Genomic DNA, 15,455 nt, shown 5'->3' on the forward strand with positions numbered 1-15,455 from the left:
TTACTGTTGACGAAATTGCAATTAAATTTTTACAATTTACAGCGACTAAAATAATATATCGTTACTCTAAATTTACAATAATGTTTTTAGAAACCACTATTTTATTCACCTGTATTTTTTGATTTTTTTTTTATTTCGTAAAAAAATTGATTTCACACTCCATCTACCTACCTAAATATAAATTACAAAATAACTCATAGCTCACAAGGATACAAAAGCATAGTATCATATATATTAATGGCAATAAGTCTGAAATCAAGCTCTTGCTTCCGCATCGAAACCGGTCATTTAATCACAATGAACATTCTAAATCAATTTAGATTAACACCGAGAATCGTTTCATTAAAATTATAACCAACTGCAAATGACCCATTGCAATGAAGCATAAATTTTCCTTGCATCCTTTCGATCGACCGAATCGATCCAGCAGCAATCGTTGTGGATTTGCTCAGATAATCTTGTATACGTACGTGTGTGTCTCTCGTGCAACGCCGGCAGCTGTAGGGCAAAATCATGAATAAATTAACTTCACAACCATGGAAGTAGTTTGTACCGACAAGTGAGTATGAAACTTATACTTATCAAATGACTAATTGTAGAGAGAGATGCTATACTAAGCAATTTATTGTAAGCATCTTTTTACAACAATTTATCTTGGTAATTGACACTAATCAACAATTCCAAATCACTGATCATCCGCAGGATGACCATGCGGCTCCATTAGAGTGAATTTGGCGGATGCCGTTGGTTAAGTAACAATAATTTACATAAAACTTGGTTCACTATTTTAAAATCCTTTAAATTTTACAAACTTCAGTCACCACAAAAGTAAAACATCATTTAACGCTAGTTTTCATCTAACATGCTAATATCTGGTTCTATCTCGCTGCGAGACATTCACTGCCCAGCCACTGAACAAACGTCAATAAATGTATAGCATGTTATCGTACAAATTGTCAACCACTGTAACAACCGCTAGCAGCAGGTTTTGTGAGCCAAACGACGGTGGGGAGGTGTTCGGGGCTCTATCCAAACTCAGTACACACGTGTTAACATAGAGCTGAAAAAGCAAACAAGCTACACAAGTGAGTGAACCACCAATAAACTGGGGATCGAGGAGCGGTGGGTGGAAGTCCCCAAAGACCAACAGATTCAGCCGGCGTACAGCAGCAGTTGTACCGTGACATTTATAAAGTTATAATAAATGGCTTTCGGAACGTGCAGCATCAACAGTGAACAGAATCGACGAAGAGTTCGACAATTGGCGCACATTCATCCCGCGTCGTGTGGCGATCTCCCGCGTCGTGCACGACCGAAAGGCGCACGACCTCCCGCGCTCACACAAAAAGGTAAAACACAAACACATACACACATAGGAGTCCGAATTGATTAATTACCTGTCGCATGACCGGCGAGCAAATCCCTCGACGATGATCCCGGTTTGGTGGCGTTCACGCCGAGTGCACTAACGCGGACGGAGAATCTCGCGCCCGATTTCTGACGTTTCTCATTAATTCCCTTGAACAGCCAGGCGATGGCGCACGGGATGGCCCCCAGGTCCGAAGGTGCCGACGCCAACGTGCCGAACATGGTGCGTGATTGTCCTGGAAGAGATATGATGATTGATCAAGTTAGAAAACTGTGTAGAAAATAACTGAAAAATGCTGAGTTCATTGGTTGAAGTGTAAAAAAAGTCCCCAATTCCTCAAAAGTATTTGCAAGGAACACCAAAGAGATATAGAAAGTTTTAATTAGTTTCAAGTCTAGTGCCTTTGTTTGCAACAGTTGTGACTAGATAGTCGATTAAATTATGTTTCAAAATATATGAGGTATGGTAATGTTTTTGTTTGATTTTGTTGAATTCATGCATTTCATCTCCTTGATAATCACAGAAGTTGATTCCAGAAATATGTATTCAATTTTTTCCAACAAATAAAAATCAAGATATTAGAAAGAAAAAGTATAAGAATAAAATGGAATAAGACCATTGCGGTCTTGAATCAAATAATTTCATTCGAAACTTAAAAGTAAAAGCGCAGTAAAGTTGTTGGTATCCAACAGCGGAAAACTGTTTGAAAAAAAATTAAATAAAAGCTCGTAAAACTAGCGGTCATGTGAGCTATTGACTCAACGTCGTCTCCGCCTTCGTCATAACTCGAGACAAAGGCCAGGTTTGGTTGCTGAACGTGCGCTGTAAGGTAAAATTTGGTCCCTCTCCTTACTAATCCTTACGAAGGAGACAAAGCTTGGTTGCAAAACGGCTCGATACTGGACACTTAAGGGGCATAGTACCTTTTACACCATATTGTTTGCCTTTTTGCAAATATTTTAGGAATGGGGCATTTTCCCGAAAACCTGTCACCTAACCATCAAATATAACGAAAATATTTTAGCACAATAAGGCCATTGCAAATCATTTTCAAAGTTTTTGTCACCCGCCCCCCTTGGAAATTGACTTGAAAAATCGGGGGCAAAAAAATAATTTGTAGGATATGAGTTAATTTTTTTTATAAAATCAATTGTCTGTGGGCTCTACAGCCTGAAAAACTCGAAAGATGAGTGTACGAGTTGAGTTAAAATAAAATAAATAAAATAAAGCACGAAATAGAAACGGAAGTTCAAACAGTGGAATTTCCCAAACTCGGCCAAAAAAATTTTCTTCCGTTTTTGTCTTTTTGTTCGTAGATTTTTGCATGAAAAATAACAACGTATTTATTAAAAGCAAGAATAGATTTGGTTTTCACATTTAAACTTTAAATAAAAATGCCTAAAATCCATATGTTTTTTGCTCGATTAAAAAATTCTCTTTGTTTTTTTTCGCCCCCCCCCCCCCTTCAGTGGCCCAACACCGGAGGGACAAAAACTTTTTTAAATATTTGTAATTTAAGACAAAGAGAATTTTTTAATCGAGCAAAAAAAATGTATTGTAGGCATTTTTACTTAAAGTTTAAACGTGAAAACCAAATCTATTCTTGCTTTCAATAAATACCGTCAAACGGGGTAACTTGCAACAGCGGGGTAACATGCAACAACGCTATATCGATCCAATTTATTGTACTTTTTGATCTGTTACTTCAATTTTTTATCTATATCAGTCTCTGAATCTTGTTGTTAACAGATTTAAGAAGCCTTAGATACTAGTATGTTGATTTTTTGCTGTTTAGGTGGTTTGTAAAAAATCGCACAAGATGATGTCAAATTCATCGTCAATTTTTGGTCTGTAAAACGTTTGTGTCGCCCACAAGCATTTCAAATAAAAGAAGCTTAACATACATTTTTTATAGTAAAATGAACAATAAGGAAACAAAATAATTGATTTATGATGATTAGTTTTGTTTATCCTGCTTGTTACCACATTATTCGTAAAAAAAGCACTTAAACGGGGTAACTTGCAACAGCTGGATGATATAAAAAGCTGTGTTCCGTTAACTTCACGAGGCAAATAATCACTTAATTTTGCATCAAGCAATACTAAAGCACAACTGAAGAGTGTAAGATACTTTCGGTAAGTCGGAAATATGCCAGTATGCCTGCTTTCAGGATATATCGGAAATGGCCATAGAAGAGGCTAAAAATAAAATATCCTCACTGAGAGAAATCGATCAGCAATATGACAGTGTCTAATTACGATCACTCGTAACGTAATGAACATTCATTACGTAACTAAGATATCGATGATTTAATTCCCCCACTCCACTTCATGACGCGATTTTGCATAGTGGATATACGACGTGTAATGAGTTGTTACACAACTCCCGCTCCCCTAAGTGCGTTACGTAATATGTGAATGGTCCTTAAAGAAGGCAGTTCTATCGGATCCGGACAAGGAATATCAACTGCATGAATAATATAAAAAGTTTAATTCGTGATTTTCCGTTACGGGGTTCATAAATTATTTTCACCAACGTGACATAGGACGTTTATGCGTATATTCATAGCAAAAGCATTGAAAATCGCAAGTCGGAAAAGAAACTCACACAAATCATTAAATTCGTTCAATTTCCAAAAAATATTGCTTGTTGCAAGTTACCCCGTTTAAGGGGTTACTAGTAACAAACTAGTTAAAAAATTCTACAACAGCCAATATTCATCGCTTATTTTTTCTCAATATGTGAAATTGTTCTATCCTAGACCTAATAACTTTGTATTAATTAAATGTCCTCAAATGTACTACAGATAAGTTTTTACTTGCACTAATAGTTGAGAACTGTTGCAAGTTACCCCGTTTGACAGTACTTTGTTATTTTTCATGCAAAAATCTACGAACAAAAAGACAAAAACCAAAGAAAATTTTTTTGGCCGAGTTTTGGAAATTCCACTGTTTGAACTTCCATTTCTATTTCGTGCTAGAAGCGTTAACTCAACTCGTACACTCATTTTTCGAGTTTTTCAGGCTGTAGAGCCCACAGACAATTAATTTTATAAAAAATAATTAACTCATATCCTACAAATTATTTTTTTCTCCGATTTTTCAAGCCAATTTCCAACCGGAGGGGAGGGGGGTGACAAATCCTTTGAAAATTATTTGCAATGCTCCTTTAGGTCAGCAAAGTTGACGACCATACTGGTCGCGAAGCCAAGGTAATGCAATGCGTTTGTGACTGTGAAATTCTTTGATTTATTTTGATATCAATTTATCCGAAAAGTACCAGAAAAGTATCGAAAAAGTGTCAAAAAAAAGCTTCCGACATGTATCCGAAAAGTACCAGAAAAGTGTTACTTAAGTTTAAAAAAAAGTGTCCAAAAACTGTTAAAAATATGGCAGAGAAATGACAGAAAAGTATAAAAAAAATTTCAAAAATGTTTCAGAAAAGTTGCAGAGAAGCGGCAGAAAATTGTAAAAATAATGACACAAGTGTCCGAATATTGTTAGAAGTGTGTCAAAAAAGTGTCAGAGAAGTGTCCGAAATGTCTGAAAAGTGCCAAAAAATTGACAAAAAAGTGTCACCAATGACAGAAAAGTAGCAGAAAAGTGGCAGAAATGTGTCAGAGAAGTATCAAAAAGGTGTCCAAAAACAATCCAAAATATGACAGCAAAGTGTCAGATAAACGTATCAGAATTGTCCTACCGAAAAGTGTCGGAATAATGCAGAAGTAAAAGAAATATAGCAAAAAAGTGTCAGAAAAGTTTTTCTATTTATTTTGATATAAATTTAATCACATTACATTCTGTAAGAAAAGTACAAGAAAAGTATCAAAAACGTGTCCAAAAACTGTCCAAAATTTGGCAAAAAAGAGTCGGAAAAACATAGAAATGACAGATAAGTAGCAAAGAAACGGCAGAAAATTGTCAAAAGAATGTAAAAATAGTCAAAAAGTGTCAGAAAATTGTTAAAAGAATGACAGAAGTATCCAAAAAGTGTCAGGAAAGTGTCATTGAAATAATTGAATAGTGGCGGAATATTGTCGAAAGAGTGTCCGAATTATCCAACCAAAAAAGAGTATGGAAAATGGAAAAGTCGCAGAGAAGTGTTGGAAAAGTACCAGAAGTGTTCGAAAAGTGGTTGTAACGTGTCCGAAAATTACCAGAAAATTGTCAGAAAAGCATCAGAAAAGTGTCCAAAAAGTGTACGGGATGTGGCAAAATAGTTCCAGAAAATTGTTAGAAGAGTAGCAGAGGTGTGTGAATGTCAGAAGTGTCCCGAAAGTGGCAAAAAATGTCAGAAAAATGATATAAAAGAGGCAGAAAATTGTCAAAAGAGTATCTGGAAAGTATCAGAATTATCCTACCGAAAAAGTATCAGAAAAGTTGATAAGTTAAACAAATAGGTCAAAAAAGTGTCAGAAAAGTCTCAGAAGTGTACGAAAAGTGCAAAAATTAGAAAATTTACCTTCGGAAAATCTGAGAAAAATGGAGAAACGTCACTGCAAAGAGGTTTGATTAATCCGGAACAAAAAACTTTGAGAAATCGAATGTTGGGTCGGAATAAGCAATTTTACCAAATTTGTTGAAATCGGAGATTGGCGATCATGTCACTTGAGAGGGGATGACCCCTATAGGGTAGAGGATTCATATTTCGCCAGGAGCCATATTTCGCCATTTAATGAATACAAAGCCTTTTTGCATATTATTGGTAGACTTAAAAGAAATTATTTGACGAATTTGTAAAATTGAGGACATCAATTTTATCAATTCGTCAAATAATTTCTTTTAAGTCCACCAAAAATATGCAAAAAGGCTTTGCATTCATCAACTGGCGAAATATGGCTCATGGCGAAATATGGATCCTCTACGATATATCCTTTAAAATAAGATTTGGCAAAAAACCCAACATAGAATAGTTTTTGTCCTTTGATAAATTCAATATTTTGACCAATACTAACATCCTATGAAGAGAAATCTGAGATACAAGAAAGGTGAATATTTAATAAGGCCATTGCACGCTATGTCCGAAGGCAATTATCATTTAACTTCCATGCACCTCAGATTTTTCTTCACAGGATGTTAGTATTGGTCAAAACAATTAATTTAAAGAAGGTCTTAAAATATTCTATCTTGGGTTTTTTACAAAATTCAATTTTCAAGGTTATATAGGGGTCATTTCCTCTCAAGTGATCATATCCGTTGTAATCGACCACCTCCAATTTCAACCAAATTAGGTATAATTACTCATTCCGAGCCCACATTCAATTTCCCAAAGTTTTATACAGATTGATCAATCCCCCTTGCAGTGACGCTACTTCATTTTTCTTAGATTTTCGAAAAAACTCATTTTTCTTTGCATCTCACTGCAAGGGGGATTGATCAATTCGTACAAAACTTTGGGAAATTGAATGTGGGGTCGGAATGAGTAATTATACCAAATTTGGTTGAAATTGGAGGTGGTCGATTACAAGGGATATGATCACTTGAGAGAAAATGACCCCTAATAACCTTGAAAATTGAATTTTGTAAAAAACTCAAGATAGAATATTGTAAGACCTTCTCTAAATTAATTGTTTTGACCAATACTAACATCCTGTGAAGAAAAATCTGAGGTGCATGAAAGTTAAATAATAATTTCCTTCGGACATAGCGTGCATTGCAAACTATTCTTAAAGTTTTGGTCTCCCCCTTCAAAATAGGCTTTAAAAATGGGAGGGGGAGTGGGGGGTATGGCGAAAAAAAATTGATGAATCTGAGTAATTTTTTTATGTATAAAATCAATTTATCTGTGGGTTTTATAGCCTAAAGAACTCGAAAAATGAGTTTAAGGAATGAAAACGTTTCCAAAAAAATTTTTTTTTCAGATTTTGAATTTATTTTGGCAGGTTTTTGCATGGAAAATAATAACGTAGATATGAAAAACAAGAATAGGTTCTATTTTAACGATTAAACTTTAAGTGAAAATGGATGAAAAATTTAAGTTTTTTGCGTGATTTAAAAAATCTCTTCGTTTTTTATTCGACTGAACCCCCCTCCACCCTTCAGTTATTCAACACTGGATAGACAAAAACTTTATGAAATTTTTGTATAGTCCTAAGTATCTTTGAACGTAACGTGCATCAGGGCTTTGTTTAGCTTTGCTTACCATCGCACACATTTTAAGGAGCAGACGGCCATACTTACTCGAGGAGGCAAGTTAATGTAAGCTCCGGTGCCATCGCTAAGTGTTTAAATATCATTCAGTCCTTATCAGGGCCTCCAGAATTTAGTATTAAAGAGTTAAATATTAAATATTTTTTAATCAAAAAGTCACAGAGGTATCTTCCAGGTACGAAAACTAAAAAATAACTAAAAACAATTACTTTCCCACAACAGATCTCAAAACCTCTAGCTAAGTCGAGGGGCTGTTGTGACCATTGCAATGGTCATATACTGCGTTGTATACAAGACACGCAAAATACTCTACAACTCTTGGTCTACTTTGACAAATGAGTGATTATAGGTTCGAATCTTAGTATAATCAAGACATTTTCTGCTAAGTGACTCTAATTCCCAGGCTCTCAAAATCCTGCCTTCATACTAAATTCTGCATTTACCAACAACGAAGCCTATTGCGATGGCAAGTTACCACAGTGTTACTGGCTCGAGAAGTGTGATAAAAAGGAAAAAAAGGATGAAACACCGATAGGTAAGCACGGGGTTGACACTGAAAAACTTATGTGTTTGCTCGTTTTTTCTCCACTTTCCGTGGCGGGATCATTGCAAAATAATATCAAAATAAGCGGAAATGTCAGTAAAATCGAAATACAAAATAAAAAAGTGTCATTTTTTTAAATTTTTAGTTGTTTATGTCCTCTAAAAAATTATAACTGTTAATCGTCTGTTACTGGTTAACCGCCGAAGCTTGTGAAATAAAACGCTCAAAGTTTCGTAAAATATGCACGCGACATACCTGCTCCTGGGTATCCCAGCGACAGCAAACATCCATCCGAGCCTTCCAGTACAGCCGGTATCACCTCCGATAACGCACTTCCGCAAACGTCGTGCTGCGAAAGACAACGACAAACACAAAACCGTAATTATAATTGATTATTAATTATTAATCAAGATTTCCGTCAAATTGAATTTTGCTATCGTTCATTCAAACAAAACATTCTAAACCCGAACAGTCGGTAATTGTATCGGAAATTTCCAGCGCCCAGCTCACGAAAGCGTAGAAACCCTAAAAGTATCCATTTCCACAAACTCCATCGACGAAGACGATAGTAATTTCACATTGAGATCACGTTTTTCATTAGCTAACTTTCTGTCAACCTGTTTCCCCGATTGTCTCTACCGTCAACAGGAAACTTTTTTTTTCGTTCGCTTTCTCTGCTGCTCAACCTAGGATATCGCGCTTATGACGGAAGTATTCGCTTCCTTATATCGTACGATGCCAGTGCCAATCCAGCGACATTATTCATCATTATCATACCGTGTCTGCCCTTTAATACTTCCGCCGTTCAGGTTGGTCAAAGAGCATTCGCCACCAGGTGCGTGCTTCTTCCTGGCATACTAATAATTTCGTCGGGTGTCTTGCCGGGCGAGAGTTCTCCGAGTCAGTTCGCCTGAGCTAACGTCAGACTACGACGCGACGCCAACAACGACGGTAACGACGACGGACGTCGCGAGGACTCGTTTTCAGCTCATCAGTCTGGATTTTGCCCGGCTATAAGATGTCTCGTTATTAGATTATGCTTTCGAGATTTTTGCTCAAGCCGGCAAATCGTTTCCCCGGTTCGGATGGTGATGAAAAGAACCAGATGGAAAGGATGATGGGGACATTCGGGGGTGCAAATGTTCTAACAGACGCAGTGAACTGGCCAGGGATGCCAGCTGTATGATGTGAAAAAATCATTTGACTTTCAAATAGTGATCGTGTTAATCTTTTAGAAAATTTACTGCACTTTTCTATAAAGATTGGATCCATGGGTATGAATAGAATTACACGAAATAAGTACTCATATCGAATGTTTTCGTTAGCAAATACTTACAGCTTTTTTGCCAAAAATACGCACTTGAATGAGGTCAGTAGGAACTATAGTATAAGTTTTTTTTAGAATTACCTAATATCTAGCATCGATAAAGTCAATTTCAATCAAAAGCTAAATAGTTGTTATCAAACATGTATTTTTGCCATTTGATATTTTCCTAATTTCACTATTTTACATGCTATAATATATTTAAAACTAACAATCTGATAGTTTTCTTCATGTTTGGCTATAAAAACTTTGATGCTTAAAAACTTTAAAAAGCTTTGATGAACATGTCTACAACTAAACAGGGAAAAAATATTGGTGAAAAATCTGACCATAACCATGCTTAACGAATATTAAATTTTAAAAACCACGAGACCTCGAATGTTTCCTTCTCTCAGAGTGTCTGTCCCTGATAGTGCATATAGGCATAAATCAAGATGCCCACTTAACCGACACTCGTCAAATTCACACTCCATTAAGCCGATCCAATTGCTGGTGCCGTCCAGCCGTTAGAGTGTTTGTGTATGCCGATGAGGACGAGGAGACAGGAGTCATACTAATACCTAATGAATGGATGCGATTGCTTTCAATCAATTATTCACCCCACATTGATCCGACCAAACGGAGTAAACAATGGGAATCCTAAGCGACCTATGTAGTTTGCTTTTCATGCACATCACCCTGTCGCCCTGATGGGAATGCTGCTTTTACCAATGGATAGGATTTTTGAAAACCATCACTGCTCTTGTGCAATATAAAATTACAATGCTGACAAACGATGCATTGCTATCGGTTGATTGTTTTAATTTTTCAATCGAAAATCATACCTTCTATCGGGAAGAACGTATGTTGTAAGACAATTAAGTAGGGGTCCTCTCTAAACATAATTGCTTAGTTGCCAACAGTATGATATCATGAAATCTATGAACCAGACTGTTCCGACAAAGTAATGGGTATGTTTCTACGAAATGTACCCTCCGCAAAGTCACGCTCGATTAACTGATTATCCAAAGCATTAAATTCTCGTATCCCCGAATAAAACCTCCATAACTTGTGCGCTATTCTCTATCTATCTACAATTTCGTTTCCTCTCACGCGACGACCACACATATGCTCGTATTGCTCGTACGTACATACATAGCTGGCTGGCAGTTGGTTTTCCCTTTCAGTAACGTACCTGCGAGTCCTCGGTCGTAAATAATGCATCGAATGCAAACATTTTCGGTGCCGATACCATTGGGCCTCGCTCCGGGGTCGCTGCACTACTGCAAGCGGCGAGGTTTGTTTGCGTTTCGCACAACGTGACCTGCCGTTTCTTCTTGTCCACCGTCAGGTAGCTGCCGCTGCTGCAGGACGGCACGGACTGCGGCGCGGATGCAGTCTGAGCCTCTTCCTGGGCACTGATGGTCGGAGCGGACGCTTTTGGAGGGTCATCCGAAACTCGGAGCATTACCTTGACCTGAAAATAGAATGAGTAAAATTGAATCTCTTATAGTTGGTAAACTAGATGGTGAAACTTTTTATTTTATAGTTTGTAGTTTTATTATTATTTAATTTTAAATTATTTTTGTATTACATAAATTTAAGTTTGCGTTTGAAATTGAACATTTCTCGGGAGGTTGTTTTGAATTAATAAAGAGCAGTCTATACAGAATCGACCGTACGTTTCGACAAAACTTTGAATTTATGCTGGTTGCTATCCAAAACTGCATTTTTAATTATAAAATTCCCGATATTAAAACAGTTGGTTTTACATAAAATACCCATTGACAGATTATCCTACATGTTTGAAACAAAAACTGCAGAATATATTATTTGAAAGTATCAGTATTCAGTGTTTCATTTTTCTATCGATAATTTCCCATTTTCGCCATTAGTACTGATTAGAAAGCTTCTACAATAGAGTTCACTTCATGAAATTCATATTCATATTGATGTTATTGAGTGTTATCTTCTCTAAAACTTTTTATTCTGTATCAAACACATGCAGAGGTTTATGTGATGCTGGATTATCCACAATCTTTTCTGATCCTGTTTCGAGCATCTGAGGGAACACAATTTAATCTTATCGGGACAATAATTTAAGGTGAAATTGTTGGATCTCTAATCGCCCCTGAGACATAATGCCGCGATTCTTCATAGTTTCTTAAAACAGTTCACTTTGTTCTTCTTAGGATTTCGCGTTATTAGTGCTACCCCCGAATGTTCAAAATTCTTTTCCGAATTCTCTTCTTCATTACAATACAATAACTTAACTAAATCGGAAAGGCATATAACATTGGTGGTCTAAAAAATTATTTATTCCTATTTTATAGAATTTCAGTTATTGAGATGTAAATATTTTATATTATTCCTTTTTATGGTTGACAATAAGTCACTTTACTCTTTTCTTTACGGGAAGAGTAAATGTTTAATGTGACAAATCAAAAAACTTTGATTTGACATATTATTTCATATTATTATTGTTACATTTTGCTTGTATACTTTTAATGTGGTCTTTAAAAGCAAGTATTTTGTCATCATAATAACTTCAGATATTCCAGAATTCTAAATATTCCGCCTGGGACCAACTTAAAGCAACCAATTGCTGCCCACCTTCCGTTTATTAAAATATTGTTTGAAAATATCAATGTTACCAGTCCTGGCTATGATTTGTCACTATAGTAACAACATTGATATTTTCATATAGGTATCATTTGAAAAAAAAACTGAAGGTGGACAACAAATGGCAAATTGCCCTACGTATCGACATGTATCCAACTAAATCGTATTCGTATTCGGCCCAAATTTAGGTAATATCACATGATATAGATCTCGAGGTTTGCTAAACATTCATCTTATTTTGAAGCTGTCAGGCCCGTTGACGAACGAGGGATCCACTGTTTCGAGGTATTAAAAGTGTAATTCTTATTTTTTGACCATTTACATCCAATTAAGTATAAAAGTTCCTATATTTGAAGACCTCGTGTTAGTAGTGGCTCCGTTTCAGCGAGAATTACTCCTATTTATGGTGACTTCCAAAAATCGTTTAAAACTATAATTAAACCACCACGTTGACAACATAAATTTTTCACAGACTTTATTTCCTGAACTGGTTTACTTTAACCGGTAAAGACTTAAATTTATTTTATACCATCTAAGCTTTATGCAACTTCCCATATTAGCTATGTAAGTTACTAGCTGACCCGACAAACTTCGTATTGCCACAAATTAAACTGTGTTGTACATAAATCGTGAATCTCGGATGACCTTTGTCACAATCTCGAGTTTTGCAAGTTTCTGAGGAGATCATGGATGTTTTAATATACAAATTTTCCTCACAGTAAAATAGAAAACAACTCCCCCAATTGTTGCTTAGCCTGATAAAATGAAGCGGATAGCATTTAAATATTCGCATTCATTACAAACCATTTCGCCGAATACCATTTTGCGGAATACCAATTCTCAGTTGACCACAACGCGGAATATAGTGTTTCGCAGAATACCATTTCACGTAAAACCTTACGCGGGATGTACCATTTCACGGAAAATCTTTTCGTAGAAAGTACTATTTCGCTGGGGTGACCCAACTGAAGGAAAGTAATAGAGGTCAGTAAATCTACAAAAATACCTAGATAGAGGTGATCTCAACGGGAGCTGACCCTCCCCCCCGCATTGGCCGGCGCCTTCGATGGCAGGTCGCCGAAACACTCGCGGCCTGTGTTCGTCTCGCCCTGAATCATCTAATGTTACTATTGGCAGTTTCTGGTGATCTTGTTGTTGACTAATGTTTTATGAATGAGTCTAAAATTTCTCGAGTTCCATTAGTTTTTGAGTTACGCAAAAATTTCTGTTCTATTTGTATGAGAGTCCTTATCCCCCTACCACAGGGGTGAAGGGTTTCAAACCATCATAAAAAAATCCTGCCTCCAAAACCCCCCACATGCCAAATTTGATTCCATTTGCTTGATTAGTTCTCCAGTTATGAGGAAATGTGTATTTCATTTGTACGGAAGCCCCCTCTTAAAGGGGAGGGGGGTCATAATTCCCCTCCTAAATTCACCATAGAAAAAAAATTTGCCTGCAAAAACACTCATATGCTAAATTTGGTTCCATTTGCTTGATTAGTTCTGGAGTTATGAGGAAATTTGTATTTCATTTGTATGGGAGCCCCCCTCCTAAACAGGTAAGGAGTCCTAATTTAGCATAGAAAAAATTCTTGCCTCCAAAACAACCCACATGCCAAATATGGTTCCATTTGATTGATTAGTTCTCGAGTTATGAGGAAATTTGTATTTCATTTGTATAGAAGCACCCCTTCAAAAGTGAGGAGGGGTCCTAATTCACCACAGACAAAGTTCTTGACTCCAAAAACTTTCACTTGCCAAATTTGGCTCCATTTGCTTGATTAGTTCTCGAGTTATGAGGAAACCTGTATTTCATTTGTATGGAAGCCCCCCCTCTTTATGGGGAGAGGAGTCATAATTCCCCTTCTAAAGAGGGGAGAGGTCTAAATTCACCATAGAAAAAAATCTTGTCTCCAAACACAGCCACATGCCAAATTTTGTTCCATTTGCCTGATTAGTTCTCGAGTTATGTAGAAATTTGTGTTTCATTTGTAAGGGAGCCCCCCCCCTCTTAGTGGTGGGAGAGATCTCTAACCATCATAAGAACCTTCCCTGGCCCCAAAAACCATTACATGCAAATTTTCACGCCGATTGGATCAGTAGTTTTCGATTCTATAAGGAACATCCCGACAGACAGACAGCCAGAAATCCATTTTTATTGGTATAGATAAAAAGAAACGGTCCAAGACGACTGCTTTGTGGAACACTGGACCTAACTGGCAACGAAGATGAAATATAATTTGCTACTTTATAGAGTATTCGAAAAAATAAATAATTTTTGTTTATTCTTTGAAAAGGGAAAAGTCCACGGTAGTGGATCAGCTTTAACGGCTTCTTCTTCAGCAGGCACAAAACCTTCATTTTTTGCATCAACAGATTACACACCAAATGATACAACTCTGAATTCGACGACGTAACCTTCCCAAATTTCCAAATGATATTCCACATTGATTTTTAATTAAACCAGTATTGTACACAGCGCCGTAGCATGCAGTTGGTGTTCAGGGGACGCCAAAAACAGCCAGAATTTCAGTAAGGTACTCTCTAGTGTAGCGAAGTTCTGGATATAGGGTTATGTACGAATCATGTATGATTGTTAAAAATAATAAATTTCTAAGTGTTGTAAGTCCCTCCGAAGAGAAAAAAGTATTGAAGGAACATTAATTTTATTTTACTAATTTTAATTTTATTAATTAAAACACAAATGAGAGGACGCCCAACGGGGCCTTTGCCAGGTCCGCTACAATATCACGCTACAACTTTGGAACCAGGTCTAGAATCTATGTCCAAAATCTGATGAAAATGTGGTCCAATATATGGCGATGGTCCATAATCTATTCCAAAACTGTTCCAAAACCTGGAACAAAATTTGATAACAAATGTGGTCCAGAATCTAGTGCAGGTCCAATATATGATCCAGAATCCAGAATCTTGTTCCAAACCTGATTCAAAATTTCCTGGCTAGTCTAAAAACTGATTAAAAATGTGACTCAAAAACAGCTGCAGGTTCAAGATATGATCAAAAATGTAGTCCAAAATATGGTTTTTAATCTGCACCAAACTCTGATAAAAAATGTGATCCAGAATGAAGTCCAGGCTCAAAATCTGGTCTTGGTTCAGAATGTGGTTTAAAATCTGGTCCCGCATCTTGTTTGTTAAACCGGCTCAAATGTATATTCACAAATTTTCAATTAGATATATCGACTACCTCAAGCCTCTGAGGGTTCCATCATTATCATCATCATCATCATCATCATCATCATCATCATCATCATCATCATCATCATCATCATCATCATCATCATCATCATCATGATCATCATCATCATCATCATCATCATCATCATCATCATCATCATCATCATCATCATCATCATCATCATCATCATCATCATCATCATCATCATCATCATCATCATCATCATCATCATCATCATCATCATCATCATCATCATCATCATCATC

General features: G+C 36.5%; 2 protein-coding genes across 2 annotated transcripts in view; both read right to left on the reverse strand.

Moving 5' to 3' along the window:
• LOC128744639 (uncharacterized) overlaps window positions 1–15,455 on the reverse strand; it is a 379,511-nt gene that overhangs the window by 137,274 nt on the left and 226,782 nt on the right. The gene's annotated exons all lie outside the window — the stretch shown is intronic.
• The window catches only part of LOC128740703 (kinesin-like protein GA13060), a 195,890-nt gene that overhangs the window by 17,941 nt on the left and 162,494 nt on the right, over window positions 1–15,455 (reverse strand). The window contains exons 5-7 of the mRNA XM_053836267.1: window positions 10,562–10,843; window positions 8,319–8,412; window positions 1,398–1,604 (exon numbers count right to left, since the gene is read on the reverse strand). Coding sequence (XP_053692242.1) covers window positions 1,398–1,604; window positions 8,319–8,412; window positions 10,562–10,843 — 583 coding nt within the window. The remainder of the gene's footprint in view (window positions 1–1,397; window positions 1,605–8,318; window positions 8,413–10,561; window positions 10,844–15,455) is intronic.

The sequence above is a fragment of the Sabethes cyaneus genome, chromosome 3, assembly GCF_943734655.1.
Source record: "Sabethes cyaneus chromosome 3, idSabCyanKW18_F2, whole genome shotgun sequence".
Classification (NCBI taxonomy): domain Eukaryota; kingdom Metazoa; phylum Arthropoda; class Insecta; order Diptera; family Culicidae; genus Sabethes; species Sabethes cyaneus.